At 41.3% G+C, this 27,004-nt stretch overlaps 5 protein-coding genes across 9 annotated transcripts in view; 1 reads left to right on the top strand and 4 right to left on the bottom strand.

The window, feature by feature from the left end:
- The window catches only part of LOC146258930 (UPF0606 protein KIAA1549-like), a 31,058-nt gene extending 28,840 nt beyond the window's left edge, over positions 1-2,218 (bottom strand). Inside the window, 2 exon segments of the mRNA XM_084671807.1 lie at positions 908-1,191; positions 2,000-2,218. Coding sequence (XP_084527933.1) covers positions 908-1,034 — 127 coding nt within the window. The 5' untranslated portion in view covers positions 1,035-1,191; positions 2,000-2,218.
- Positions 2,219-3,291: 1,073 nt separating this feature from the next.
- On the bottom strand, positions 3,292-9,289 carry LOC146258929 (HMG box-containing protein 1-like). 2 transcript variants are annotated; one of them, XM_084671809.1, is made up of 11 exons: positions 9,148-9,289; positions 7,825-7,987; positions 7,232-7,412; positions 6,986-7,109; positions 6,753-6,864; positions 6,237-6,352; positions 5,812-5,968; positions 5,460-5,604; positions 4,842-5,141; positions 4,387-4,528; positions 3,292-4,193 (listed from the first exon to the last, which is right to left on the bottom strand). In XM_084671809.1, the coding sequence occupies exons 2-11, from the start codon at positions 7,898-7,900 to the stop codon at positions 4,176-4,178; spliced, it is 1,371 nt and encodes a 456-aa protein (XP_084527935.1). In that variant the 5' UTR covers positions 7,901-7,987; positions 9,148-9,289; the 3' UTR covers positions 3,292-4,175. The 2 variants fall into 2 exon arrangements, with proteins under 2 accessions (XP_084527935.1, XP_084527934.1); XM_084671808.1 differs by having other exon boundaries at positions 9,097-9,167.
- Positions 9,290-10,036: 747 nt separating this feature from the next.
- Positions 10,037-17,865, bottom strand: LOC146258928 (cAMP-dependent protein kinase type II-beta regulatory subunit-like). 4 transcript variants are annotated; one of them, XM_084672161.1, is made up of 12 exons: positions 17,715-17,865; positions 16,113-16,254; positions 14,686-14,721; positions 13,063-13,118; positions 12,799-12,882; positions 12,359-12,465; positions 12,026-12,179; positions 11,610-11,711; positions 11,416-11,490; positions 11,264-11,332; positions 11,037-11,172; positions 10,037-10,895 (listed from the first exon to the last, which is right to left on the bottom strand). In XM_084672161.1, exons 2-12 carry the CDS (start codon positions 16,165-16,167, stop codon positions 10,762-10,764), a joined length of 1,008 nt encoding a protein of 335 aa, XP_084528287.1. In that variant the 5' UTR covers positions 16,168-16,254; positions 17,715-17,865; the 3' UTR covers positions 10,037-10,761. The 4 variants fall into 4 exon arrangements, with proteins under 4 accessions (XP_084528287.1, XP_084528288.1, XP_084528286.1 ...); XM_084672162.1 differs by lacking the exon at positions 17,715-17,865 and adding an exon at positions 16,442-17,436; XM_084672160.1 differs by lacking the exon at positions 17,715-17,865 and adding an exon at positions 16,442-17,436 and having other exon boundaries at positions 16,113-16,249.
- A 314-nt stretch (positions 17,866-18,179) lies between these two features.
- LOC146258927 (nicotinamide phosphoribosyltransferase-like) lies at positions 18,180-22,437 on the top strand. The gene is made up of 11 exons (XM_084672158.1): positions 18,180-18,343; positions 19,143-19,299; positions 19,556-19,659; positions 19,781-19,909; positions 20,137-20,295; positions 20,546-20,682; positions 20,849-21,074; positions 21,356-21,475; positions 21,579-21,719; positions 21,809-21,943; positions 22,109-22,437. Exons 1-11 carry the CDS (start codon positions 18,296-18,298, stop codon positions 22,217-22,219), a joined length of 1,467 nt encoding a protein of 488 aa, XP_084528284.1. The 5' UTR covers positions 18,180-18,295; the 3' UTR covers positions 22,220-22,437.
- Positions 22,438-22,814: 377 nt separating this feature from the next.
- LOC146258926 (cadherin-related family member 3-like) lies at positions 22,815-26,861 on the bottom strand. The gene is made up of 11 exons (XM_084672573.1): positions 26,686-26,861; positions 26,270-26,435; positions 25,871-26,180; positions 25,525-25,766; positions 24,998-25,166; positions 24,620-24,861; positions 24,287-24,480; positions 24,145-24,158; positions 24,018-24,043; positions 23,891-23,939; positions 22,815-23,805 (listed from the first exon to the last, which is right to left on the bottom strand). The coding sequence occupies exons 3-11, from the start codon at positions 25,980-25,982 to the stop codon at positions 23,459-23,461; spliced, it is 1,395 nt and encodes a 464-aa protein (XP_084528699.1). The 5' UTR covers positions 25,983-26,180; positions 26,270-26,435; positions 26,686-26,861; the 3' UTR covers positions 22,815-23,458.
- Between the last annotated feature and the right edge of the window lie 143 nt (positions 26,862-27,004).

The raw sequence follows: 27,004 nt of genomic DNA, 5'->3' as shown, positions 1-27,004 counted from the left end.
CAATGACACTAAGCTCTAGTCTGGCCCATGCCTGCTGGAGATGACTATGTGCTTCATACTGAGTGTAGCCTTGGACTCCTCAGAAATGGGACAAAATAGAAAACAGTTATTTCAGTGAGTGTGACCCAAATAAAAATCTTATGAAGTGTGCCATACATGAACCAATTTTCATGGAGCATCAGAACCAATGTGGCAATTTTTTGTATAACTCTCTCCAAGTATGTCACACAGAGGAAAGAAAGACAAAAAAATAAATAAACAACCATACCTCATGGTGATATCTAAAGTAAACAACTGTAAAACGTTTTTTTTTAACTATACTTTTAAAGTTTAAAGCCACTCCAAAAACGACTGCATGTTATTGCTCGTCAGCTCATGGCACTATAGCTGAGTGGTGACATGACAACGGAGCGTTTACGGCGAGACTGTGCTCTATCTCTGGATAGCTTGTTATGAGACAGACGCTGAAAGAGTCGGGTAAGATCAGACAATGCCTTGTCCTACCAGTCTTCTCTCTCTACTATTAAGCAGAATTGATCCATTTGTCTTCTCTAACTTATAGCAACTTATAACAATATTCAGTAACTACTAATTCATACATACAAATCACTGCATCACTTATCTCATATTTCACCATGAATTCCATCACATTCCACACCTGTTAAAAACCCACATGTTACCTATTTAAGTTACTAAATGTTTTACTATGTCATGTCTGTTGTCCCTACTACATGGTAATACTTAGTTAGGGTACTTAATAGTAAGGCTAGCCAAGTTAGAGTTGACTCTAGTAACTCATCATATGGTATGACTCAACAGCCTAGTTTATAGCGATCCGTGGTATTTACGTCAGCAGGGTACAAACTGATAGATCATGTTGTGTTTAAGAGGTGAGATATCCACTTACCTGCTGCAAAAGATGTGCCAGCACTGATCAATGTAACCAGCACTGTCAGCTCTAGAACCAGACACCTGCTGTTACTCCAGGTTTGGGGCGTCACCACCCAACCTTTAGACAAGATGAAGGTCTCCATTGCTAGGGAGTCAGGGCATTGTATCCACGTCGGAAGAGATGAGTCACACTGATTGCTGATTGGTAAAAAGGAAATGTGAAATCAGGGTTGTTGGTGTCCGTCAATTCATTGGATCTCCCTCTGCCCCAGCCAGGTGGTTGTAATAGGGCTGCTCAAGCTGTAAGGGAAAAAAAGAACAATGTCAGAAAATATCCCACTTTATCACTATTTCTGTTCCTCTTCTACACACACAAACAGAAACAAACAATCCGACAATTTTAAAAACCTATTTGCCCACCCAATCTAATGACCACACCATAGAACACAGCAAGCAGGAAATCTGCCTTCACAGGGAATAATAGTAAAGTTTATTTAGCACTAGTTCTTTTGTTCTCATCTTGCAAGGTTGAGCCTTGTAGTGTCAGCAATAAGATGGCTCTCCATTCTCCATTCCTTTATTATCTTTGACAGGCCACAGAGTACTAGGGGCAATGAGAGAAAGGGTAATGCAAGTCCGGGATTATTTTATGCTGGACAACTAGTAGTTAGTCTCACATGAAAGAAACGAATCATTAATACACCATGAAGGCCCGGACATTGCAGAAATACTATAAAAACCAATACATGTTGTGAAAAAACTACAGGAAACATAACACAGGACAAGTTTTTTAGACCATTCTGGTGCGGGAGAATTCTCTTTGCTGCCTCGTTATGAGGCTGCCTTGTCCTACACCGTCTCGTTAGCTAGCAAGATCGTTATGTATATTTATCATGTCTTATGACATATCTAGTCAGAAATAAACGTTATAAGCTTGCCAAAACCACATAAACTAATTTTGATATCTCATTGTCTAGTTTGTAAGAGAATAGCTCAAATATATTGCTCGTTCCATGAGTTGAATGGGATAAAGCCAGGAAATTCAGTGCCCCGTTATCCCAATGTAGCGTCCCAATCAGTGAGCGAGCTGGGAGATTCAGGGACTTACCAGAAGGGATCCACACGTTCTTTGTATCCTGATGTCTAAAAACTTTCATGTTCTTAACTGGAATAAACAAAACAAATAAAATATCGAATAGAATTGTTGAAGAAAAACAGCAAACTATCGCAATTATATGTAGATAGTTAGCAAGCTTCCCAGTGACGGTATGTTATCTTTGGGCATCTTTCGTGTATTCTGTGACCACCAGTCCTTAGGATTTCAAGAGCTCCTCCCACTGACAATTCTGATTTGACGTCTGTTATCTTACGTCGCGCAATCATTGGCTTCAGGCACTGTCCCTCAATATCTGTGTTAGGTTGTTACCCCTCAAGCGGCGTCTGCGGTTCCAAGGCAACGTAGGTTTTGTGCAGTTCACTCAAGTCTTTCGGTCCAGTCTGCAGTCATGAGTCAAACACTGAAGACCCTAATTAATAAAGAGTAGGGTGAGCTATCCTCATAAGAGAAATGCAACGTAATACGCATAAAATACCCATGTGATTTGGGGGATGTGGTGTCAGTTAACCGATAAAAGGAAATGCACGCTGTCGAGTGGCTAATTATAGACATGGAGATCACCTTCCATGAAGGGCATAAAATACTTTACACATCTGATCAAAATCTTTACAGTTCTGAGCATCGTCCTAACTACAGTCAGCACTGACATAACTTAATGTCCCTTTCTGAAATATTGAACACAGATAGACAGGCTGGTCATTAAAAACTGTTATAAACTTTTTTTTTTGAGATACCGATGATGATGGTGGAAACGGAGGTGGAACCATGCAGCAGGTCTTCATTGAGGGAAGGGGGAGAGAGATTGTTTAAACCTACAATTACTAGGATTTAATGCTGGACAAAAATCCGGTCACTGTACACTGGCGCCATCCACTGGAAAGGATTAGGGACATAGAAAGTTATTTTCCCTTCAACGACTGAAATCATTCAACATCGGAAGATGAATGTTTGGGAGGCAGTGTGAAGTACAGCGATGTCACCTGACTGGACACATTGGTGTAGAACGTCAGCTTGGTTATAGCGGCCAAAGTGACTCAATGGTGGCAGAAGCTGAGAAAATATATCTGCACAGAGATCGCTATTATTCCAATATTTTTTAATGAGTGCTCTGTAGATATTCTGTTACCTTTTTTGTTTTACTCGCTGTTATTATGGACACGGAGTATAAGCACTATAATTTTCATTAGGATCAATAGTGAATTTAATTAGATTGTATACCTCCGAACTCCTTCATCCAGAAATACGATTTTAACCATGAAATTACAAAACGCAAAGAAGAAGAATTGCCTTAGCTTTTAAGTTTTATTTATAATAGAATACAAGGATATTATGTGCAAGAAATTGGTGGGCGTATGTGTACCTGTACATGTATCAAGAAAGCTTTAAAAATGTAACCTGTGTCAATGTCAACCTCCAAGCAAAACATGACCTATTCAGTTTGTAGGTGTCAAACTCAATATATCTCATAAGGATATATGTCATTATATTACACACAAAGTTCCCACTAGTATACACGTATTGGTTGTATATAAGATTACATACACTATGTATATAAAGTGCAAAACAAAAATTACAGTAAATGGCGTGGCTCTGAAGTGCTGGGTAAAATGAGTGTCTCCTCCACTCCGGGTCTATGGCCTCTGCAGGGCAGTGTCTCAAAAACGTATTGCCCCAAGTTCATATGCTTGCTTATCATCTACATAGTACGAATGTATGAAATGTATGAAAGGGTTACAAATCTGTGCAATATATGGAGCTGTACATTATCAATACGAAATGCTGAGATAAGGTTATTGTGCATTTCACTTTTTACAGGTAAAACAAGACATTTTCTATACAGCTCCTTCCACTCTTCAAATAGCACCACAGGGTCTCACGTTTCAAGCTTAGAAATATGAAATTACCTGAAAAGAGTTGAGCAATTACTTACTTCAGAGGAATAAGGCATCTCTGTCTTTAAAAAGATAAGAAAATATAAGCACGATTAGTCACTAGATTACATGCTTTCTTAATGCATTTCATAGTTGCTTGTTTCTATAACACTTCTAATGAATAAAAGCGAGTGTGTTCAGCATCACAGTTGAGTCTTGTGGGGGTTTTGCAGGAAAAGCTGAGTGATAGACCTCTGTCTCTGCCCAGTTCACCTCTCCACACCATCCAACACCCTCTAGGTCTGCTGGGAGCCCTAGACACACACACACACAGAAACATATGGTCAAAACCTGCCTAAAAGTAAGAATGTAGAATATATACAGCTTCACCTGACCACTTGTGCTACATCCTCTAGGAACAAGACACACCAGAGGCAAAAATAAGCGATTATCACTGGAGGACTTTCGACCGGTCAATGGCTTTGACAATGGTAGTCGCTCTCTTACTGAGTTGGTTCTCTTGCGTTTCCAGCAGTCTGGGTTCAGCCGTTTCTGCTCCTCGGCCAGAGCCTTGGCCTCCATGGTGTACATCCTCCTCTCCTCATTCTTCATCTTCTTCCACTTGTCCCCCAGGATCACGCTGATGGCTCTGAGGAGCAGGGTTAGTTGTCAGTCAACCAGAAGATAGCTACAGTACAACACAAGCCTGTAGCTCAGCCCGTGTTGGAATTGTGTCTGAGTTCGTGCAAAGTGGGCGGGGGGTGTAGTGCTGGGTGACACTAGGTAGCATGTTTCCCTTTAGTCCCTTTGTATGGGTGTGCCAGAACCCAGGGACTGAATTCAACAGCGTTTAGATCCTGTTTGTTCCTCTGAACTTTTTGGGTTCATTGTCTAGTCCATTCAGATACAGTCAACATAACAAATCACATCATAATAATCAGTGACCAAGGAGGACTACACACCTATTATCCTTCCCAGGGTACATCTGGGTGTATTCCACTCTATACTTCTTGGCAAAGAGCATGAAGGCATTCATTGGCCGCTTGCATTTTACGGGTGTGGCCCCACCAGTTGTCCCTGAGGAAAGGCTCCTGTTTGATTTGCTGCTGGAGGAGTTGGAGGAGCCAGGGACCTCGAGGTCCTGCCCTAGTTTGTCACAGTCTGGACTGGCAGCACCCCCACTGGACTGGGAGGCCCGGCGCTGGCGGGCCATGCTGCTGAGGACATACACAGCTGACGAGTCCAACGGGGTGAAGTCATAACTGCTCAGACGACAAGGAAGAGAGAGAGAGAGAGACGATATGGATTCATTTACATTTAGTCATTTAGCAGACGCTCTTATCCAGAGCGACTTACACTTAAGTACAGGGCCATTCCTCCGAGGCAAGTAGGGTGAAGTGCCTTGCCCAAGGACACAACGTAATTTGACTCGGCCGGGAATCGAATTGGCAACCTTCAGACTACCAGCCCGATTCCCTCACCGTTCATCCACCTGACACCCCAAGTGTGATGATTCAAATCATGATTCAAATCATCACACTTGAATGAGTACAATTTCCTCAGACCGTTGTTCGCTTTACCTCCTAAAGGTATCAAAGACAACAGAGTCGTCACAGTTGATGGCGTCACGGTGACCCGGAGGTAGACACAGGTCGCCCACCTGCATCTCGTAGCAGGGGATCCCATAATGCACCACGGTAAGGCTTGGATAAAACGAGGACCACCCTGAAACACACAGAAAAAAGCGAAGGACTATAAACAAACCTGGATTAATCAGGAAAGAAAAGATTCAGGCACAGGAGATGGTCAATAGTGGCATAAATACCATGGTATCTGAAAAATGTTTTTGCATGCACGGTTTAGAGATGCCTGCATGCATGGTTTCGAGTTTCAGTTCCATTTTCTATTTGTTTTGTCTAAAGATTTGTTTACCTTTGTTTTTCACAAAAAAAGGATGACCCAGTCGGCACTCAGCTGTTAAAAGCCCCTCTTCTGGTGAACCAGGGTCAAAGGTCAGTTTGAGAACCGCCTGGCCAAAAAACACAGTTTCTTCATGGGCCACTAACTTCAGACCTTCACAGCCGTAGCTCTGCAAATCAACATCCAAAGACACAGGTGTCACAGACAAACCCAGCCAATTGCATCACACCCTAAAACTCTCCAGAGACAGGAAGTGGTTGAGCTCCAATGCCATCAAAGAGCAGCTGCTGTCAAATGGCTTTGTTTGACTGGATTTCCAGTTATGTTGAAGCCAGGGACACCTTAGATGTCCGTTGTGCTTTATTACATTCTGGGGGGAAAAGTCAAATATTGTAGAGTTTGTTATGGGGGGGAAGAAGGATCTCCTGTGAATGTACCTTGTGGGAGTAGGATGGCATCATCCTTTCATCATCGGACTCATCCTCAGAATCGACAAGGTCTTCAGCTTCCTGCCACTCCACGTTGGGGCCCCTGTGGAAGCGCAGGCGCGTACCTGCAACAAAAACATGGCCATTCATCAAATGAAGACAAAGACTTTGACAGTAAACTACTAGCAGAAATGAATGTGAGAAAGTACACAAAGACCTGAGTGACGGTAAAGTTAAAGCAGCTCTATAGAGAAGCTATATTGTTGTTAAGACAGCAGATGGGGATATTTCCCTATCAAACCATTGATTAGCCAGCTTCTCTGAAATGAACAAAGTTTGTTGACTACAGCCTCAGTGGACTAATACAGTCCTATTTACATGTCCACTTTTTCTCATTCTTCTGTGCTTCTTTTCCCCCCCCCAGAACATTCCAGATTAGAGAACGTGCCTCAAGGCCACAATATTGGATTTGTGCAAGGTGGGTAAATTCTAAGGAAAGCAAATAATGTCTGTGTGTGTCCATACCCTTCAAGAAACAATGCCAGGCTGTTGAAGGCCAGGAATGAGACCACCCCATGTCCTCATCATCTGAAAACGAAGACATCGAGAAAATCCCAGACTCTGACTCGCTGCTGGCCTGGTTTTGGAGTTTAACCACGGAAATAACAGACAAACACACGCACAACATAATCATGTAGTTAGCGGATGATAACAGGATCAGAATTTGATAAGACACAAATACAAGTTCAAAGTCGTACCCTGACACGCCTGCTGCGCTCCCTGAGATGGCCCCTGGAGGGGTTGGGTGCACTACTCGCCAGTGGGGGCCGGGCATAGGAATGTAAACTATTACTGGTGGCAATGATGCGGACGGGAGATGATCTAACCGGAGACGGGCGGGAGAAATATTGTTATCTATTAAACCTTTTGTTAGTCTTGGGATTGAGCGCATGTGTATACGTGTGTTTGTGAGTGTGTCTGTCTGTGGGGGGATAAGGGCAGACCTCTTGTGGGGGCTGTCCTTCAGCAGGGGGCTCTGGGGGCTGGTGGCGATGTTGGCTAGCTCAGCAAGCCAGTTTGTGTGAGGGGAGCTGGTGAGGTCCTGGTGTGACAGACTGGCCCCGACCTGAAACAGCACCGGAGACACCTGGTCCTCCTCCACCTCCTGCAGTTCTGGCAGGTCATCTGAACAATAAGAATAAGAGATCAAAAAAGAATGGTTGTTTTTTTTCTCAAGGTAACAAGCACCTACATTCATTTTCATTTGCCTACGAACACTTTAACTAAATTAGTACTACAGCGTTACATTGATGTTTTATATATATTCAGCTTCACAGAGACATTAAACCATTTCAGTCAGTTATATTTGGTTCTACAGTTACAGTATCTGCAGCTGCATAAGCCAGTAAGTAGAAAATAGTAGAATATAGTGCTATACTGATATACTGTTAACAGCTCATTTCAAAAATCAGTCAATTGAAATTAATGTGAGGCCCAAATCCAAGGCTTTTGACAAATCGTTAGTTTAATTTACATGTTGCATTTAAATTTTTGTTCATTGTAGTTTGCATATCAAAGCAGCAAGTTCGAAGTTTACCATACTCCATTGGACCTTCAATAGAGGGCTGTGGGTGGTTTTGGTTGCACTTCAATTGATCAAAGGAATCGTCCATTCTTGCAGGTATAGCTATGGTTCCTTTACTTCACAGACGGCAGATCGGTCTTAATGTCCTATACCATACGCCATGTCAGCTACCTCACTATGATCACAAAGGGATAGAAAATTAGACAACTAGTAAGGCTTATATTTGCATTGCTTATTGTCGATGGATAGGCTACATATATCATTTTATAAGATGGTTGACATAAAGTCTGCTTTATGAGTATTTTGATGAGGCGCAACCATTGGTCTTTAAACGTATCTCAGCGACAGGGCTAGTCATGTGACCTATGAATGTAGGCCTGTTTACAAACTTTGAGGACATCGCGCATGCGTCTCGCTGCTCATTCATTCATAACTGCGTAACAAAAAAGTGATTAATAACAAAGTACAATGATACAAACATCTGTAAAAATCCATGCATGGATGGACGTAATTTTTGATCATTGGAGGAAATAAAAGACAAAGTGATGTGCCACAAGCTATGTTACGCAATCCTGTTGTTAAAGAATGACCATTGCTCACTGTTGTTTTTGTTAAACAATCAATGGTGGGATAAGAAATATGATAAGTCGGGGACCTATGGCGCAAATTGCTCCTGAAATTTCTTAAGACGAGTGTTAAACAAAATAATGAAGATATTTGCATTTTCATCGTGAGCTTGAAATAAAGGGCATTCTATCATATAAATAGGCCTATATATTTTATGCATATTCCAGTTGACAGACAGATGCATGCCCACTTAAATTCCATTTGATTACGAAAAACAAACTAAAAAGACTCAAATGCTTGCGCTTGCGAAAGTGGGTCGACTAGCTTAGTTAGCTAACCGTACTGTAACCGTGTAAACAAAAGAATGTCAACAAGTTCAGACACGACGCACACTCGCCCTTTGAATCCATATGGCCCAATGAATGACACCTAAATGTTTCTTACCATGTTCGTCATTTTTGTTTTTAAGTCTAATTTCTTTGCCTGCCTGATATGATGTCTAGACCAAGGTGTTGATCGCAACTACAAAAAATAGTTATGTAGCATGTCCTTAGCTTCCCTGGCTAGCTAGCTTATGTTACAACCAAAACAACAAACGCCACAATGAAAAAATGCGTCTTGAATAATTTGTCATTCGTAAAAGAATGACTAAATGACAACACCACCATTTGTCAAAGCATACTATGCTAAATGAATAAATGCACAATGCTTACTTACGAGATTTAAACCTTTTGTCTATTTCAATCCGTAAGCAAACTTCCCACTTACCAAACATGTCGCCATCAAGTTACTCTCTGGCATCCACTCGAGGGGTGGAGATGAATGTTCATCATTACGGCCATCTATTGGTGAATAATAACGTCCGTCCAACAACGCTGAAATCCTAGAGGAGGATATTGTTCATGAGACGGCAAAGGGCTGAGTTTGATTTGTTGATCAAATGTTCATTGGTTAAATGCCCACCCGTTACTTCCTAGTAACATCTGGTAGAAAATGATATTTATAAAAGATTACTTTGTTATAATTAAGATAGGCTAGTGATTGTTTCCAAGAACAGGCCTACCCAGGTAAAAAATAAAGAAAATCTAGGCACGAAATACATTTGGGTAACATAAAACAGACATAATAGAAAAAGGGTCTTTATTGTATTGTGACACATTGAAGGCTACATTAATTTAGTCTTTGACAGTATAAATGACAACACTGCCAAATCAGACCGGGAGTTTCCGACTATAATTCAAACACAAAAGTGGGAAGTGCAAATAAGTAAGTAACAACTTTGTATAAATGATAGACAAAGAAAAAACTACACAGTGAAAATACAACAGATATGTAGCCACTAGAGGCTGCTATGGAGTACGCAGTCGTAACATACTGCAATATTTTTTAAGTGAAGTTGTAGAATTTAGAGATAGACAACACAACATACTGTCCTTGCAGGAAGTGATGGCTAAAACATCATACTTTGTTAATTGGCACAAGCATTTCAATTCTAAATTAAACAACAGAAATTCAAAACAAAATGTAGTGTCCTTTTAGTGTCCTTTTCTGCAGTTGATTTTGAAGTGCAGTCTCCTGCATTGATGATTAGGTTCATCAAGTCATAATATCCAATACTTTTGGTAAGCTGACAGTCAACCTTTACAAAACGACCAGCCACGTTTGTAATGTTTTATGCAAAATTGTGGCATTATTGTCATATTACACATGGTAAACAATGAATAACAGTTCATTAAATTACATGTAGCCTACTGTATATAGACATATTTCCCCAAACAGTAAATGTACATTCTCTGATGAAAAAAGTTAACAAGACAGCTGTTGTTGTACAAAACCTGATCACACAGAAATCTTCAGTCTCAAAGTGTGACAATAGGAAAATGTAATTATTAAAATGTAATTATTAAATAATAGAGCAAATAGTTGGCTGTCATCTATACTTGATCACCTTTGGCACAGAGATTTTTGTCCTATATGACATTGTCATTAAGAATATCATGGGAGGATTTACTATATGCTGTCACAGAAGTGGTATGCAAACAAGTGATGCTGAAAGACAATAAAAATAAAACTTATATGATGTAAAGAATTTGTGTTGTGACAAAAAAAATATAAGAGTATCTATGTTTTAGAATAAACTTCAATCTAATTGTCCACAACAAATACTTTACCATTGTTTGTAAACTTAGACAATATACTATTTGTATCTATATTTGAAAATGTTTCCCTTAATGGTAAGATAAAGAATTTCCCATTTTGGTTAGGAAAATTAATAATAAAAAGATAGTAATGAAAAATAATAATTAGTAGAATTTTTCATCCCCCAATACCACCATTCTTCAGCTCAGTAAAGTTCATTGCTGGTTATTTCTTTTCTCATTCTCATGCATTTTGATCCTCAATGTCAGTGCTAGTCCCAAAGAGAGTAACCAGCTGCTCTTCGTAATTGGCAATGTTTCTCTTCATGATGTCCATGCATGGTCCCAGCAATCTCTCAAAGGCTTGAATGTCCATAACTGGTCAATACAAGAAGAGGTTAGTTACACAAATGTTAACAGCATGGGCTTTTGTAACCTTTAAAACAGATAAATCTTCATTATAATTTGGGTGCTGATGCCTGTTCACATATACAGTAGTAATAACAGTCACAAAAGTACCTAAACACTTCACGCTTCCAACAGCATAGGCTGACGCGGCTCTGGGTTTATTTGTGACAAGTGCCAACTCGCCAAAATACTGCCCTCTGGAGCATGTGGCTATATCCACCTCTTCATCCTCTTGGTCTTTTTTCGTCTGGCAATAAAACAAACAACAACAAATGCAGTCCTTTTATCCAACAGTACAATTTTTATTTGGAATAGATTTTAATCTAATGTCCACTTACCCTGCTTCTCTTCATTGTGATTCTAACTTGGCCAGACTCAACAATGTAGAAACAATTTGCTAGATCACCCTGCAACAAAAAACAGTTAATAATCTTGAGAATCCGGTGCATTGTACCTGTAGAAACTGTAGAAGGTATGAAAGAAAATCAACCTGAGCAATAATCTGTTCTCCATCGCAGTAAACTTTAGAGGACAACACATCGACTACCTTCATTCTCTCAGAGAGCTGGGGATGAAAGAACAGTTGCAAGTCAGATTTGTGATGTTTTAAAAGGCATCTACAAAAAGAGACGTCTACAGAGGATGAAGACTATCTACAGAAAAAAACAATTTAGGGATTGTCACCTCTAATGAAGTTAGCAGTGGTAATGTCTCAATGAAGGCCTCATACAGCCTTCTCTTTTTGGCATTGTTCTTCACAATGATCCTCCTAAATGTCAGACGGTCCTGAAACAAGTAATATTACATTCAGCATGGTAACAGGTAACTTGTCAACTTCCAACACGACGAAAACTTTAAAAACCAGCATGACAAAAATGACTTTCCTTTGTTATATTGAACCATCTGATTATGTTACCTCTAATATTACCCATTTATCTGTCGCTATGGTGCTTGGCCTAATCAGAGTTTTATATTTTTTTCACCAATATTGGCCACTTCCAAATATCTGCAGCCAGGACACACAACTTGCCAATCGTTTTATAACTGCCAGTGGCATATAGAGGGAAACTTTGTCCAACATGAGGAGTTACAGTACTAACCAGACACCAAAGTGCTCCTGGTGACGTGGTAATGATGGTAGCTGCCCTAGGGGTGTTGTACATCAGGGCCAGCTCCCCAAAGCTGCCCTTATTGTCATAAGATCCAACGTTTTTTTCAACACCATCAGCTCTCATGAAGATATCCAGTGTACCTCTGCAAGAAATGTCATGCAAGGAAAAAAGGAGAAAAAGAGGATATACATGGAATGGTGAATTGCATCATCACTGACCACTGCTTAGTACAGCAGCGTGATTACAGTAGCATGATTGTAATTCACCTTTAAGGCAAATGCTGAGACACAAATGATTAGCATAGAATGTGTAGGAATTTACCTTTCAATGACGTAGAAGTTGTCGCCATCATCGTCTTGATCAATGACGTGCTCTTCCATTTCAAATACCTTCTCAAACATGGCATCTAGCACTTGAGACATTTGTTCCTATGGAATTATTAAATCAAATGATACACATTTAGATTTATGATTAACAACATGAATAAAAGCCTTTTTATTGTGCTTAGGCACAATACAAGATACAATCTTATAATAAGGAAAACACATTGCACTGCTTTATATAGATGTCATTGAGGCAACAACAACAAAAAATATTGTCTAGGCAGCCAGAAAGTGCACTGAGCCATGGCAAAAAAGCAGTCGACCCCAGGCTATGTACTGTTCTCCTTAATGTGTAAATTAGGGGCTGGGAGAGTCCACGCAACCACAACAGTGGACTAAGAGTCCCCCCTGACTCTGGTTTTGGAACAGTCCATTTACCGTGTCCAAGTTCTTGAACAGAATGATGTCCCTACACGCCTCCTGTAGCCTCTGCCTCTGTTCATCCGTTTTAGGATGGGTGACCTGTAAACCCAACAGAAACAATAGGCCCATGCATGTTACTCATGCAACCGTGAGATACACAAGGCCTGCAAAAGGTATGTTTCTATCACATGCTGTAAACAAACACAGAAATTCCCCTTTTGTCAAGTCTGAGAAGTGTTCTTTATTTGCGGCAACCCGATAGTAGGAGAAACTGCTCACCCATGGCTCTTTTTCGTCGTCGTCTTCTTCATCGGGGTTGAAGGCCTCTGCACATACTGTGTGTGAGACGAGAAATATAAACCGCACATTCACTGCAAGACAATGAGCTGACCAGAAATGTAAAATCCCGTTAGACAAAAGCTGTCAGACTTTGTAAACAAAGACGATATCTGGGAAATGGTCCAAGAGAGAGGACTACGAAAATACATAATCCAAGTCATATAAGCAGCTGTCTGATACTGGTGGTTTCAAGGGCAATATTCAATAAAATAGCACGGTTCTCATAAGTGCTTGGATTGAATATGATTTTGTCCGGATGTCGCTTGCACAAATATTGGTTCTCTCTTTCCTGTAAGGAAATATTACATCACTAAGATATGTAGTGGAAAAAAATGATGTAGTCCTAAGTCCTAAGCTTTACTTTTGTAAACATATCACGAGAGACTTCACAGCCAACCAGACAAGACAAGATTTCAACATTGCGATTGAGTGGATGTAAAAAACTTGGGTCAAAAATCTTCCATTGTTGTCATTTCTAATATGTTTTAATGAGCTATATAATACCTACTGTGTTTTACAGACAAGTACATAATACATGACATAATTCTAAGGCTTTCAAAATGCACAGTCCAAGAGACTGGAAAAGCAAGACTGCCCTCTCTGCACTATAGAGAGAGTGTACACTTGGTATTGGTATGACTTCCCTCTATCCACTAGCTTTAGCCATTTAATGACCCAACATGCGGACAGTTAAAGCTTCAGTGCCAACACTGCTGTGCTATCTGGATCAATGCCCCGTCCCACACAAGAGATTAGGCTATGTGATGTTCACCAACAGTGTTCTGCACCTAGTTTCAGCCTGTCCCACGTCATTCACTGACGTAGACCTTGGGGAAAGTAAGCTGTTTCAAATCATAAAGGAAGATAAAGATGACGGTAATTTATCTTTATTATAAGCATTGGGAGGGAGAAATGAAACAGTTTTTTCTTAAGGTGCTCTGTTCAGGGCCAAATCTGCTAAGGCCTTTTTGAGTGAAGAATGTGTCAAAGCCAAAGGAAGTCAAAGGAAGTGCGAGAAAAGGATTAATGTGACATGTGCCCACTGAGTGGAATTATCCAGGCATTGTTATCCACAATTCTATACCTAAACCTCATAAGTTACATCAAATAAAAATACACACTTGATAAAAAAAAAACATATTTACTACTCTATTCTACAATACCCTCAGAAGCAGCCAAGTATCTCTGAAATAAACAATAAAAGAGAAGATGGTGGATTGAACATTCCAGATAAGGTTAATTGAATTATTGAAATGGTTCTGTGTTCTGGGAACTGAGAGAACTAAATCATGATTGCTGGCATTGGTCTCACTACAAGCACGTACCACAAAGCTGCTGTCCCTGACCCCTGACCAGCAGCACACCAATATCAGCAGACCTAACAGGCCAGCAGAAATACAGGATAATAATGTCGGTTTCCAAGTAAAATGTTGTCACATTTCTTGCTGCACGTATCCAATGCAATGTTAGTTTACAGGTTTACTTGGGATGTTACGGAGCATTGACCCTAACGTTTCTGTGGGTTTCTGTTAAGTAAACCAAAATCATGGGAGGTAAACTTACCTGAGGCTCTTCTGATGAATCTGTTGATCACTGGGGCTGTAATATAGTCAAACATAAAGGGAACCATTTAACCATTTCTTTTAAGAATTCCTGCTAAATCAATAATGAATGAAACCGATAAGAGAAATGTGTCATGTTTAGCTTGGACCAAAGCTAACCCGGACTGGGCAAGTTACTTTGACAAACCCCTGACTGCCCCACTTCCCCCCTCCATTTAACTCTACCAGGGATGCAAACTTGGCTCAAATTCAATTTCATTTCAATAAGCATTGTGGCCGAGTCCTGTGTAGTAAATTTGCTTCTCTAAGTGAAGCACTTGGCTATAAAAAAAACAACAGCCACCCATGAAAAATACATAAGGTGGGAGGTCTCTTGCATGAATACCTTATTACCAAGCTGCTCTAGCCATACCAAGCTCTCAAGAGGGCAGAATGACGTTGGAAAGCACAGGGTTGGTGATGTGATTATGCCTCATGACTAAATGCCAAAGACTACCAAGGCACAACATGAAGATTGGATGAACCTGTCCTCAAATGTATTGACCATTCCACAGAACTTGACTGGATGACCATAGCCTTACATTTAGTAATTTAGTCATTTATCAGACACTCTTATCCAGAGAAACTTACAGTAAATACAGGGACATTCCCCCGAGGCAAGTAAGGTGAAGTGCCTTGCCCAAGGACACAACATCAATTTGCACAGGTGGAAATCGAACCGTCAACTTTCTGATTAATAGCCCGATTCCCTAACCGCTGAGCCATCTGACCCCCCTTTCATGAATACTGTGCCACATGTTTTTGAGAAAAATTTGTGTGCCATACATCACGGGCAAATAAATATGTTGCCATCAAAAGCATTAACCAAATGTCTGCAAAATATACTGACCTTAATTGATTTAGAATGTTAACTGAACTGAAACCATTCGAAACCATTTTGAAACTGCACATTAGGTGTTTACTCCAGGGCCTAGAGCACACTGTTAGTTTTTTACCCATATTTTCTTTCATATAGGATACACTTGTACACAACATGTCCCCTAAATATTAGCCATTTAGTAGTCAACAGACTTGTGCCATCAACAATATCAACTGTAGGCCTGCAGAGAATGGTGTGATAAGCACATCCTCTCCAACTATGACGGTGACAAGTATTGTGCAACGATGTCATTCTCACGATAAGCTGTCTGCTCCGATCAAGGGCTACACAGCTGTGCAGCATGTTCATTGACATCAATCAGCCTCCATGACCATATATGGAACATTATTACCTCGATAGGCATCATTGTTAAAATGTGGCGAGCAATTCACCCTATGCATCGCTGTCTGAGTGGCTTACGGGGTTTTTCTAACCACAATAGAAAAGTTGCATTTGAATGTCCTCTTATCCACAATGTCGTATCTTACAGTCCCATTATATTGTATTACCTACGAATTCTTCGTCGTCGTCCTCCTCTTCTCCATTTTCTGAATCATATTGCATGGTTTCTTCGATGAAGTTGACCGCTTTCCCAGGTCTTGTGGCCGAATTTTGGTCATTGCCAAACGCGGCCCCACTAGTTTCACTGTCCTTCAAATCGGAAAAATAATGCACAGCAAACTCGAGCAAATCTGTAGGCTGATTCCTCAACACTTCTACGGTAAAGCTTTGCAATAGCTCCGTCAGTCCTGCAGGAATTTCTATACTCATTCCTGTTGTAAATCTACGAGAAATAAGTACAAAATGGTTTGCTGCGAAATGGACAACGGCTATTTACATCGATTGTACTTGTACATGAACAAAAAAAAAATCAGTCGTTGTAATAATCCGATTCTTGGTCTCCATTCAATCCAGATGAAATCCTTTCAAAATGTTGAATGAAAATGGCTCTGAATTTCTGGTCCTAGCATCTTTTGCTGCTGGCTACAGGAAACCCACGCATGTGACCCAGGAATCCATGGCAACCACCCACCCAGGGATTGCGTATGCGAGCCGCAGCGATGGCAAAAAACTGCAGTGGCATCAAGCTTTGACTCATGTAATGTGAATCAAGCAAACAGTGTGAGATGTGTCCTCTGTGTATCAGAAGACGCATATATTTTACTTTCGCCTGACCAATGTCTTAGTAATTAGGTGTGTATTTATTTTACATTATATAAATATTACTATACAAATAATAAGCCTCCATTTATCAGTCTCTTTTTTTCAAAGTGATTCATCTAGAAGTTTGAAACGGCGAACTTTTGATATGCAGTCAAAGGCGAGTTACTTATGCTCTATATAGCCTAATATTGGGCTAAATGTGTTTAAGGGCATATTGTTAATAGTATAATAGGCTACTACAGTATAGTAATAGCCTATATGCCTAGTAGTAGGGTAGTATTAGTATTATCCCTAATAAGATATGAGACAAGACTTTGCAATTAACTTTACTGTTGCAGTACTATATAGCCTATCACAATTCCCATTCAAAATACATTTCTTATCTGACACACTTCCTGTCCTTTATAGGGAGGAAACTACTAGAACGGCTGTAGCTTGCTGGAGGAAATAAGACTCACTTACGAGGGATTCTTAAGGGACTGCATTGTGTTTGTTCTTTAAAAATACATGTTCCTCTTGCAACCGAAAACGAAGGTCCTAGTAGGCTTTCTGAAAGTCAAGGATATGTGAACGAAGGCCAAAAATGTAAAGGCGAACTGATAAATCCATCTGAACTGAGTAGCATCATCCCTTCGGTGCTTCATCTGCTGTGCTTCTGTGTCAAGTATAAGCCCTCCTCATGCGACATATAGGCCCTATATCATACATTTTAATATCTTACATCTTCTTGAAAATGTGTGCTTCGGCTCAGGCGTGGGGCAGAGGACTCATAACTCAAAGAAATACAGAAGTCTAAGTCAGACTCAGATAGGCCAAACACATACCACAAGTACACCTCTATTCACATGTTATGTTTGACACTTCTAATAGCCTATGTAGGAATGTTACCAAGGGTTAGGGTTGATAAGAGGGAATGCATGAGCAATATGCAAGAGTTGGTAACTTACCCAATATCTTCAATTTAGCCAACATTTCCTGATGGAACGTTTTCACCCTAAAACGATCTGTATGGTTGCCTACTTGTAATTCAGCGGTCGTGACTAATCGATTGTCCAGGCTATTTAACTAGCGCATCTGGCTATTTACATCTTTGCTAATGGGGTATAGCGCTCCTAATTTCGTTTTACGCAGCTATAAAATGACAATAAAGCCTTTCAATTTTTCAGTTCTGCCTGTAAAGGATTTTAGCGTGTTAATTGTGAAAATACAGTTTTTTGAATTTGTTTTTGTAGTTTACGTTTACACTGCCCTCTGCTGTTATAGAGGAACACGGGGAAACTTTCCAAACAAAACAAAATGTTTGGCTAGGGTGTTAGAAAATGTTGCCATCAAGTCCGTCGTTGTGGGTGAGATTCCTCATGGCACGGGAACGTAAGACAGGAAAACAATGTCTGACAACTGTTTTTTTTTTCCTTTCTTATTAATTCCTAAAAAATCCACATCCAATCCTGCATACGCTTCTTGTTCCCGCCCCTCAGCGCATATTTGTACAAAGTGACAGCTGCAATTTTAGTCACGCGCGTTGAACATGGAGCACACAGACTTCAACTTACTCCTGGCCACAGACTCGTACAAGGTGAGTGCACAGGATTGAACTAGGGGCCAGTGGCGTGTCTAGTCAACCATAGTACACTAGCTTAAAGTTAGTAAAGCACATCAACTGGATTCGTTTCTTGCTAAATCCATGGTTGATTGAGGTCTAGATATCAAAAGTGAAAGTGTAACTATTTAATTATGGTAGACTATTCCACATGTTTTATTTGAAGGTCAGCTTCATAATCAGTCTGCAACAATACTCAAAACCCCATTTATGTATTAGAATATGTTTTACAGTACCATATTGTGGCTTATAACCTGCCAACAAATGAGCTTTTCTGTGATTTAGGACAAACTGACTTGGACATTAACGTCTGTGAATGATTGTTCACCTGCAAGACCAGGGTCTATATACCCATTCCAGGAATTAAAAACCCAGACCCTCCTCTCCAAAGAGAACAGTCAGTGTTTCAATCCGTTTCTCTTTTGTTTTCTTCTAATCTCCTCTAATCAGACTGGGACTGTGTCAATTAAATTGCATCAGTGCCCAGCCTTTTATAGCAATAGAACAGGGAGCGGCTGGTGTAGACTGACATTTAGAGAACACATTCCTTTGGGGTAAAGTGAGGTAAGGAGAAGGGTACCGCCAGTGATACAAAGGTCAAGTCACAGAGTAGCTCTGGGCCATGCACTGGTGATGCCTTGCCAAAACCCCTCGATGACTGTGTGGCTATTAATTCCAGGGGGAGTCTGTTATCGTTTATATTATATAACTATAGCTTACATTGTGGTTGTATTACAATGTGATTAACTGTATTTGCATTTATGTTACATTTCAGGTCTCACATTATAAGCAATATCCACCCAACACTAGCAAAGTGTACTCCTACTTTGAGTGCCGAGCAAAGAAAACAGATTCCACCAAGAGCCCGATAGAGAGATATGACAAAACTGTGTTCTACGGACTTCAGTATATTCTCCGAAGATATCTCAAAGGTAACATGATGTATGCAGGGTCTTGTTGACCAAGAGAGTCAGAATCATACACTTAGCTTTATTATACAATAGATTTTCATGACACAAACCACAACACATTCAGACGTTACAAACTTCTGTTGGAATATCTGCAAATCAGCTCAAGCTTAATGCTGTACTGCACTAGTTTTTTTTCTTTCAGTAGTCCTACTTCCCACTCATGCATTTACTTTCCTCCCGAAATGTTGTGAAACATTAACCTCTACTGTATTCTCAGGGAAGGTAGTGACACTAGAGAAGATCAGAGAGGCAAAGGAAGTGTACCAGGAACACTTTCAGGACGATGTGTTCAATGAGCAAGGCTGGAAATACATTTTGGAGGTAAGAGGCATTTAGGATAGTAGTTGTCTGTGGCTTTGTGTTGGGATTTAAATGGATTTAGAGAAAGAGAATGTCTTCTCAAGTGACTCGGATGATCGTTGTGTTTGTGTGGCAATTTCAGAAGTATGATGGCCACCTCCCCATCGAGATCAAGGCTGTGCCAGAGGGGAGCGTGATTCCTCGGGGGAACGTCCTCTTCACAGTGGAGAGCACAGACCCACAGTGCTACTGGCTCACCAACTGGGTGGAGGTCAGAGCAATAAAACACAGTCTGCTCTATGTTTTCTAAGTCATCTTTATGCGGCTGCCCGATCTACTTCCTGTTTTAAATGAAATCCCTCACCTCCTTGGCCTCACACTCTACCTACAAAGCTATGTACACATACCATTAACTACCCACTATATTTTCTAGAAGAGGTATGACATTGTACTATGGTATTATCATCAACACATCTCTTCTCATTATCTCCTTCCCAGACGATCCTGGTACAGATATGGTACCCAATCACAGTGGCTACAAACTCCAGAGAGCAGAAGAAGATCCTGGCCAAGTACCTGCTGCAGACATCAGGAAGCCTCAAGGGCCTGGAGTATAAACTGCATGACTTTGGCTACAGGGGGGTCTCTTCTCAAGAGGTGATGCCTTTAGTATGCTGTACATAAAACTAAATAGTAGCAATTGACAAAAACTGTCACACAGTATTTTGATTATGTGACATTTTTCTTGTAAGTAATTAAAAATTAAACCAAATATTTCCAATTTTATTTTGTTCACTTAGAGCCATGTTTCTTATTAAAATCAAATGTAAAAAGGGAGATAATTCCAGGACTATTTCATGTTTGAGCATGGGTAGCCTCAGACTGCATTTATTTTGTTTTATTTCAGAGTGCTGGCATTGGAGCATCTGCACATTTGGTCAACTTCAAAGGCACTGACACTATAACCGGCATCTGTGTCATTAAGAAGTATTATGGCTCCAAGGATCCTGTGTCGGGATTCTCTGTGCCAGCAGCAGAGCACAGGTAGTACAGAGACACAGGTAGCACAGATACTTTCAAGTAATTAATTTAATCAAATGACATAAGTACAGTGGCACACACACAGATCCTCTTGCGCCCTCTTTTGATTTGTGGTTGGTATTACACTGTTCTTTAATGTCCTTAAAGCAGTGTCCTCTTGTATTCCCAGCACCATCACTGCCTGGGGGAAGGATCACGAGAGAGAGGCCTTTGAGCACATAGTGCGACAGTTCCCCTCGGTGCCTGTGTCTATTGTCAGTGACAGTTATGACATCTACAATGCCTGTGACAATATCTGGGGGAAGGAGCTGAGGGCCCTCATTGAGACTCGCAGTGCTGATGCACCGCTAATCATCCGACCAGATTCAGGAGACCCCTTAGAAACAGTGCTCAAGGTATTTTTTGTTGTTGTAACACACAAAGTATTGACAGTTGGTCTTCGGAGTACCACCTACTCTGCATAGCATTATATGGTCATAGCCGTGTCAAATGTTATGCTCCTTTAGTCCACCTCTGCCTTAATTCCTCTGACTCAGGCAACTGGACCCAGCTCACAAACACAACTTTATCTCGCTAGCTAGTCTCTCAAATTAAATGCTGCAGTCAGTTCCAGTTGCCACAATTCCCCTCTTTGCATTCCTTAAACATGCACCATGGTCTTCTTGTTTGTTCCAAGATTTTAGAGATTTTGGGAAAAAGGTTTAATTTTACAGAGAACAGCAGAGGGTACAAGGTGTTGCCCCCTTACATCCGAGTGATCCAGGGGGACGGGGTTGACATCCACACTCTTCAGGAGGTACTCAGTCTACCCCCTTACTTCACGTCTAAGCTCTTTGGCACTGCATTATGCCAGTGTGGAAAGAGCAGAATGAACTCATTCTTATTTGCTTGTCATTCAGATAGTGGAAGGGATGAAACAGCATAGATGGAGCATTGAGAACATTGGCTTTGGGTCAGGTGGTGCCCTGCTCCAGAAGTTGACCAGAGACAAGCTCAACTGCTGCTTCAAATGCAGCTATGTCGTGACCAACGGCCTTGGAGTAAGTCCATCAGTCATCCAGGTGTTTGAGCTTCTATAAGTAGACTGGTAGCAATGTATACATTATATTGTTGTATTGTTTTGATACAGGTGAACGTTTTCAAGGATCCAGTGGCAGACCCTAATAAAAGGTCAAAGAAAGGTCGTTTGTCACTGCACAAAACACAGGAGGGAGACTTTATAACCTTGGAAGAGGGGAAGGGGGACTTGGAGGAGTATGGTGCTGTAAGTACTCTGTTACCTAATTACAATTTTTTTTTTTTTTACCAAGCCATAAGGTGCATTCTATTTAATAGAAAAATTATTAAAGACTTTCATATGGCCATGTTGTGTATGATAAATATTTACCTCATTACAGTTATCATATAACATATATTTTACTTTTCCCAGGACCTGCTCCACACAGTTTTTCAAAATGGCTTAATATTAAAGACGTACACTTTTGATGAGGTGCGATACAATGCTAAGCTTAAGGACAGTGAGCTGGATAAGTCTGGATAACTGAGACAGTCACTTAAACTACACAACTCAGAGAGCTCTGAACACCTACCTCCTTTTAGAACCGAGACTGGAGAAGATTCAAAAGGACCTAAATCCCGACTTGACATAATAAGATGATTGAAAGCTCTTAGAATCAAAAAAGCAAGCATTTGTAGTAATTATTTTCAAATGTGTGATAGTTAATCTGCCATGATTAGATTAAAAGCATTTACAACACGCTTACTTGGGTAAGGTCTCATTTTCTTTGGGCTTTGCTCTGTGTAGAGCATTTTCTTTTCATATTCTCAATTTCTTGTTGATTAAGTTTCTGTTGGTTCATTTTGTATCTATTATATAACCTTATGCTGATTTGTAAATTTAGTGTTTCCATAATATTGTTATTGGCACCTTTTAATAAAAACAAAATTGTAAAAATAACATTTTCCATGTACCCGTTTTTTTACGTTTTCAATCAAAAGCGTTACACCTACAGGAGAGGAAATACCTGTAATAAACAATAATAATGAATTCAAGAGAGTTGCTGTTTCTTTTTGCAGTATATAAATATGGCAAATACAGTAGCAAAGGAGCATAAAAGATATGCGAGGGGCAAATATTGTCTTTGATAGAGTTTTTTTTATGAATCATTAATTGAGATTGACACATTCTCAACCTCTCAGGAGTGATAGCAGCGTTACTCTGAGCAACACTCAACACCAGTTTAGTGGAATCTAGATAAGCCATACCGTTACCAAGTCACACACATTCTATAAAGATAAAGCTGATAAATCAAGCCACAAGATACACAAACTGTTCCCATGTAATCATCATTACGTTGATGACGTTCACTAACCATCTCTGGAGCAGGGGATCCCTCACTGAGTTGCTCCTCTCAAGTTTTCTTCAATTTTTTCTCCTTTAGTGAGTTTTTCTGGGAGTTTTTCCTTGTCTTCCTTGAGGGTTTAGGTTGGTCGAGGGGCAGTTCTATGGGTGTTTGTGAAGCCCTCTGTGACATTGCTTGTGAAAAGGGCTATACAAATACATTTTGATTTGATATTCTCTACCCAGGTTTCCCATTTGTGGAATCCCAACAGTTTCTTTAACACTAGCGAAACAAGACAACATATAAATACAAATATTTTTCACTGCAAACAGTTCACTGTTCATTCATGCATTAAATTATTGATATCATTGAAGTGTTGGATTTTTTTCAGTGGCACACATGTAATTTTTTGTGAATGTAGGAATGGAAGATCAGTATTAGACCTCAGAAATATTATGGACTTCAATGGCCACACCTCTGGCTGACTGGGCAGATGATGAAGCGGACTGTTCTGATCTCATGTTTAGCAACTGGGCTCCTCTGGGGATGTGTCTAAGCTCCTCAGACTCCCTTCCCTCAGCCTCACTCCTGCTCTGCAATAAGTCAGTGTCAGCCCTCCCAAAAGGTGATTGGCCGGGGCCTGAGTGGTCCTGGTAACTGGTGGGCATCTCCGAGATGACCAAGGTGCTGCTTTCGGCTTGTGGTCGAGACTCGACCACAACGTCACTGTCCTTCCAGCGTCTGGCTCCTGACTTGCTGTTGTATTCATACACCCGCTTTGTGACTGAAACCAAAGCCCACACGGAGCGAATCGAAGTCAAGCTTTGCTTTTATAAACAAGGAAAAAAAAAAAGGAAATAAACTTTTACCGGGGTCGACTTCCTCTCCATCAAACACAGTGTTGAACTTGGTCACCTCCTAAAAAAGAGCATGTTATGACGATTGTATCAAAACAACTATATAGATATTTTACCGTCAGCTAAGCTGTAAACTCACCTCTAGGATTACTTTTTTGGGAGGTGCTGTCAAATATACAGCCATGCATTAGACAGGTTTTTCCACAGGTTGAAGTAATTTGATGATTATCTGGTGTGTTGCGTACACAAAATAATACCCCTCTTACCTGTCTTTGGTATGCTGTATCTCACAAACACAGAAAAAATTGAGTCACTACTTAATGAGGAGACCTCTTCTTACACTGACCAAATGTCTGTGAATCTTTCAGAAATCCTCTACTGGTGACACGGACGGTATGTCATACTCACAGGACTTCCTTGTGCTCCACTGGGAGGCGTCGGCAGCAGGTGCACTCCTTGGTGGAGAGCCACTTCCCCAGATGGTACAGCAGACACGCTAGGAGCCCCAGCAGGAGCATGGCACCCAGGGCGATGACAAACCACACATACCAGTCCTGCATGCTGAACGAGTTCTCAGTAACACGGATGTATGTGACGCGAGGCTATAAGGGGGGTGCACGGCACACAACCCTGGTCTTTGCATTGTACCAGTGTATCGTTTAAAGGAATTACAAGGTGAATTAATTTGAATGATCAAACACATTTTTTATGATTATTGAAGGTCTAAAAACCAGTACATACAGGGGTTGTGGTGATGATGGTGGTGAGATCAGGGTCCACCACAGCGATGTTGATGATGATGGTGCCAGTCTGGGTGGGCCCCCGATCCCTCAGGTTCCCATCAGAGACCAGCACAGTCAGGCTGTACTGCCACACCTGATCCAGGCCACTCTCAAAGTCAAAGCGCTCCCTCAAGAGAAGCCGTGTGACATTGGTGCCCGATGCATGGGAGAAGACAAAGTGATTGTTCAGGTTGCTGGCCCCTGGGGAACATGAGAAACGTTCAAGGAGAATATAGCAATGCAGTGATTCTCTCATAACTTCATTGAATGAACTTTGTGCATTCCCATGTTCATGGTAAGTCTACTGAGTATCATTTAGATTATGTCGTCAGGTGACCTGAGATGGAGTAGATGAAGGAGGTGGGTGGAGAGTCTTTGTCTGTGCAGGACAGGATGAAACCCTGGATATTGGTGCCGACCCTAAGGTCTTTCGGAACAACCAGGTTGGTCTTATTGGGGCTACACAAGGGAGGCTCATCATTGGCCTCTATGATGTTGATGGTGACCTAAGAAAGAGAGTCACACATACTCAAACGCTTAGGGTACGACCATGCCACTGCTCTGTGGTCACGCAGGTGTCTAAACAGCATTTTCTATTTTTCATGCCGCCTCTGGTGCGGTTTGCGGAGATTACCCCAAGTAGAAAGTAGTTATTTAATGATTCCATCATGACACCCACATGTAACGCTGGTGTCACCGACTTCTGGATACGGTTGGTTGAGCAAGAGATCAAATCATTTTCATTTTGCCGGTAGAGTAGCCAGGAGCCTTAGAATATTTCCGGGGGAGGGGGGGGGGATTGGACAATGCGCTCTGTATTACTTGTGTACGTGAAGTCATTTAACTGCTATGTCATCTGCATACCGTGACGGTAGCAGTGAGGGGTCTGATGGGGTCTCCATCCACGGCTCGGATAAGAAGAGTGTGGATCGTGGTTGGGGTCTCGTAGTCTGGTCGGGTAAACAGAATAATGCGTCCCAGCTTGGGGTCCAAGTAGAAGACTTTGGACAGACCAGCGCTGCCACCTCCAGAGACGATGGAGTAACTGATTGCAGTGGGTGGGAGGTCTTTGTCTGTAGCCGTGACTGCTCCGATTACTGTCCCACCTGACGGCACAACAATAACCATAAAACTGTTATGTTGCTTGAGTTAACAGCTTGAACATGTAATGATCAGTGGGAAATGTCTGTTGTCTTTGTGCATTGCTTACTGTTGAGAAGTTCAGAGACATTGTAGTGATATGATGTTGAGGTGAACACAGGTGGAAACTCGTTAACAGGCGTCACTGTTACATACACAAACGCATTACCTGCAAGAGCCATGGGGGGGATTCAAAGTCAAAATGAACTCAGAGCAAAACTGCTAGAAACCTCCTGTTACTGTATGGACCTGTGGGTGGGATGAGGGGGGCTACTACCTTTGAGGGTGGTGTCATTCTTATCAACAGCATCAACTGACAGGCTGTATTCATTACCAACAAAAAGGTTACTGGGATCCTCAAAGTCAAGGTTTTCGGTAAGCTGTGCAGGGAATTAATTATGTTGAATTATACAATACATAGTAAGCTAGTGATTGTCCATTTGAACACATTCAGATGTCAGTATCTTACCACAACACGGTTGGAATCAGGCGGATCCAGAGCAAAGCGCAGGTTGCAGCCCAGGCAAGAGAGACCTGAGAACTGGAACTGAGTGAAGGCAGGCTCCACATCATTATCAGTACAGGTCACGCTGGTGATGAGGGCCCCCACCTTCTCTGACTCTGGTAGCTCCACCCTGGACACAGTCGCACACGCAGGTAAGAACAACAAAACAGACACGCAGAATACAATTGTTATGATCACTCCAAATACCTGAGATTGCACTGTTTCACAGGCATCGAAGGCTTTCTTTCACATTCTTAAATGTACTTTCTTACCACGACTCAAACAAACACTGGCGAGCCAACACAAATGTGTAGTAGGGCAGCAAGTAGGCATGATGATGCAGCTTGGTGGTTTCGTTGGAACTTTGGTCTCAAACGAACCTATTGGCATCTGGGAAGCAGACAGGAGGGTTGTCGTTGATGTCTTTGACAGTGACGGTCAGGGTGATGGAGTTAGAGACAGGGGGGCCAGGGGGCCGGTAGGTGGCAGTCACTGTGACAGATATAGTTGGGTTGTTTCTCAGAGGGGCTATGTCACGGTCCATTCTGTTGGCAATGGTCACCAAGCCCATATCTGAAAGGCGGGGCATCAATTATCCATTAATGACACCTAATGGGCTCACTTGATGTACTTCACGTGTGGTTGTGAGTTTCAAGCTCACCTCTGTGGATGGTGAGGTAGTTGTCGGGACTGATTGTA

The sequence above is a fragment of the Hypomesus nipponensis genome, chromosome 14, assembly GCF_054491055.1.
Source record: "Hypomesus nipponensis isolate SF chromosome 14, ASM5449105v1, whole genome shotgun sequence".
Taxonomy (NCBI): domain Eukaryota; kingdom Metazoa; phylum Chordata; class Actinopteri; order Osmeriformes; family Osmeridae; genus Hypomesus; species Hypomesus nipponensis.
This window is presented reverse-complemented; position numbering and strand designations above follow the sequence as displayed.

What these genes read in the sequence shown, in the direction of transcription:
- LOC146258929 (XM_084671809.1), bottom strand. Translation starts at nt 7,900, where the DNA reads ATGGACGATTCCTTTGATCAATTGAAGTGCAACCAAAACCACCCACAG. An exon ending in TGAAGGTCCAATGGAGTATG is followed by an intron (nt 7,413 to 7,824) that starts GTAAACTTCGAA and finishes CTTATTGTTCAG; the next exon opens with ATGACCTGCCAGAACTGCAG. An exon ending in TACCCTGGGAAGGATAATAG is followed by an intron (nt 4,529 to 4,841) that starts GTGTGTAGTCCT and finishes CCTGCTCCTCAG; the next exon opens with AGCCATCAGCGTGATCCTGG.
- LOC146258926 (XM_084672573.1), bottom strand. Translation starts at nt 25,982, where the DNA reads ATGGCTCTTGCAGGTAATGCGTTTGTGTATGTAACAGTGACGCCTGTT. An exon ending in CCATCATCACCACAACCCCT is followed by an intron (nt 24,481 to 24,619) that starts GTATGTACTGGT and finishes CCCCCCTTATAG; the next exon opens with CCTCGCGTCACATACATCCG. An exon ending in CCAAAAAAGTAATCCTAGAG is followed by an intron (nt 23,940 to 24,017) that starts GTGAGTTTACAG and finishes GCTCTTTTTTAG; the next exon opens with GAGGTGACCAAGTTCAACAC.
- LOC146258927 (XM_084672158.1), top strand. Translation starts at nt 18,296, where the DNA reads ATGGAGCACACAGACTTCAACTTACTCCTGGCCACAGACTCGTACAAG. An exon ending in CCTTAGAAACAGTGCTCAAG is followed by an intron (nt 21,075 to 21,355) that starts GTATTTTTTGTT and finishes GTTTGTTCCAAG; the next exon opens with ATTTTAGAGATTTTGGGAAA. An exon ending in TCGTGACCAACGGCCTTGGA is followed by an intron (nt 21,720 to 21,808) that starts GTAAGTCCATCA and finishes GTTTTGATACAG; the next exon opens with GTGAACGTTTTCAAGGATCC.
- LOC146258928 (XM_084672159.1), bottom strand. Translation starts at nt 16,374, where the DNA reads ATGAGTATAGAAATTCCTGCAGGACTGACGGAGCTATTGCAAAGCTTT. An exon ending in TCACAATGAAGAGAAGCAGG is followed by an intron (nt 11,173 to 11,263) that starts GTAAGTGGACAT and finishes TTTTATTGCCAG; the next exon opens with ACGAAAAAAGACCAAGAGGA. An exon ending in TGGAAGCGTGAAGTGTTTAG is followed by an intron (nt 10,896 to 11,036) that starts GTACTTTTGTGA and finishes TGTATTGACCAG; the next exon opens with TTATGGACATTCAAGCCTTT.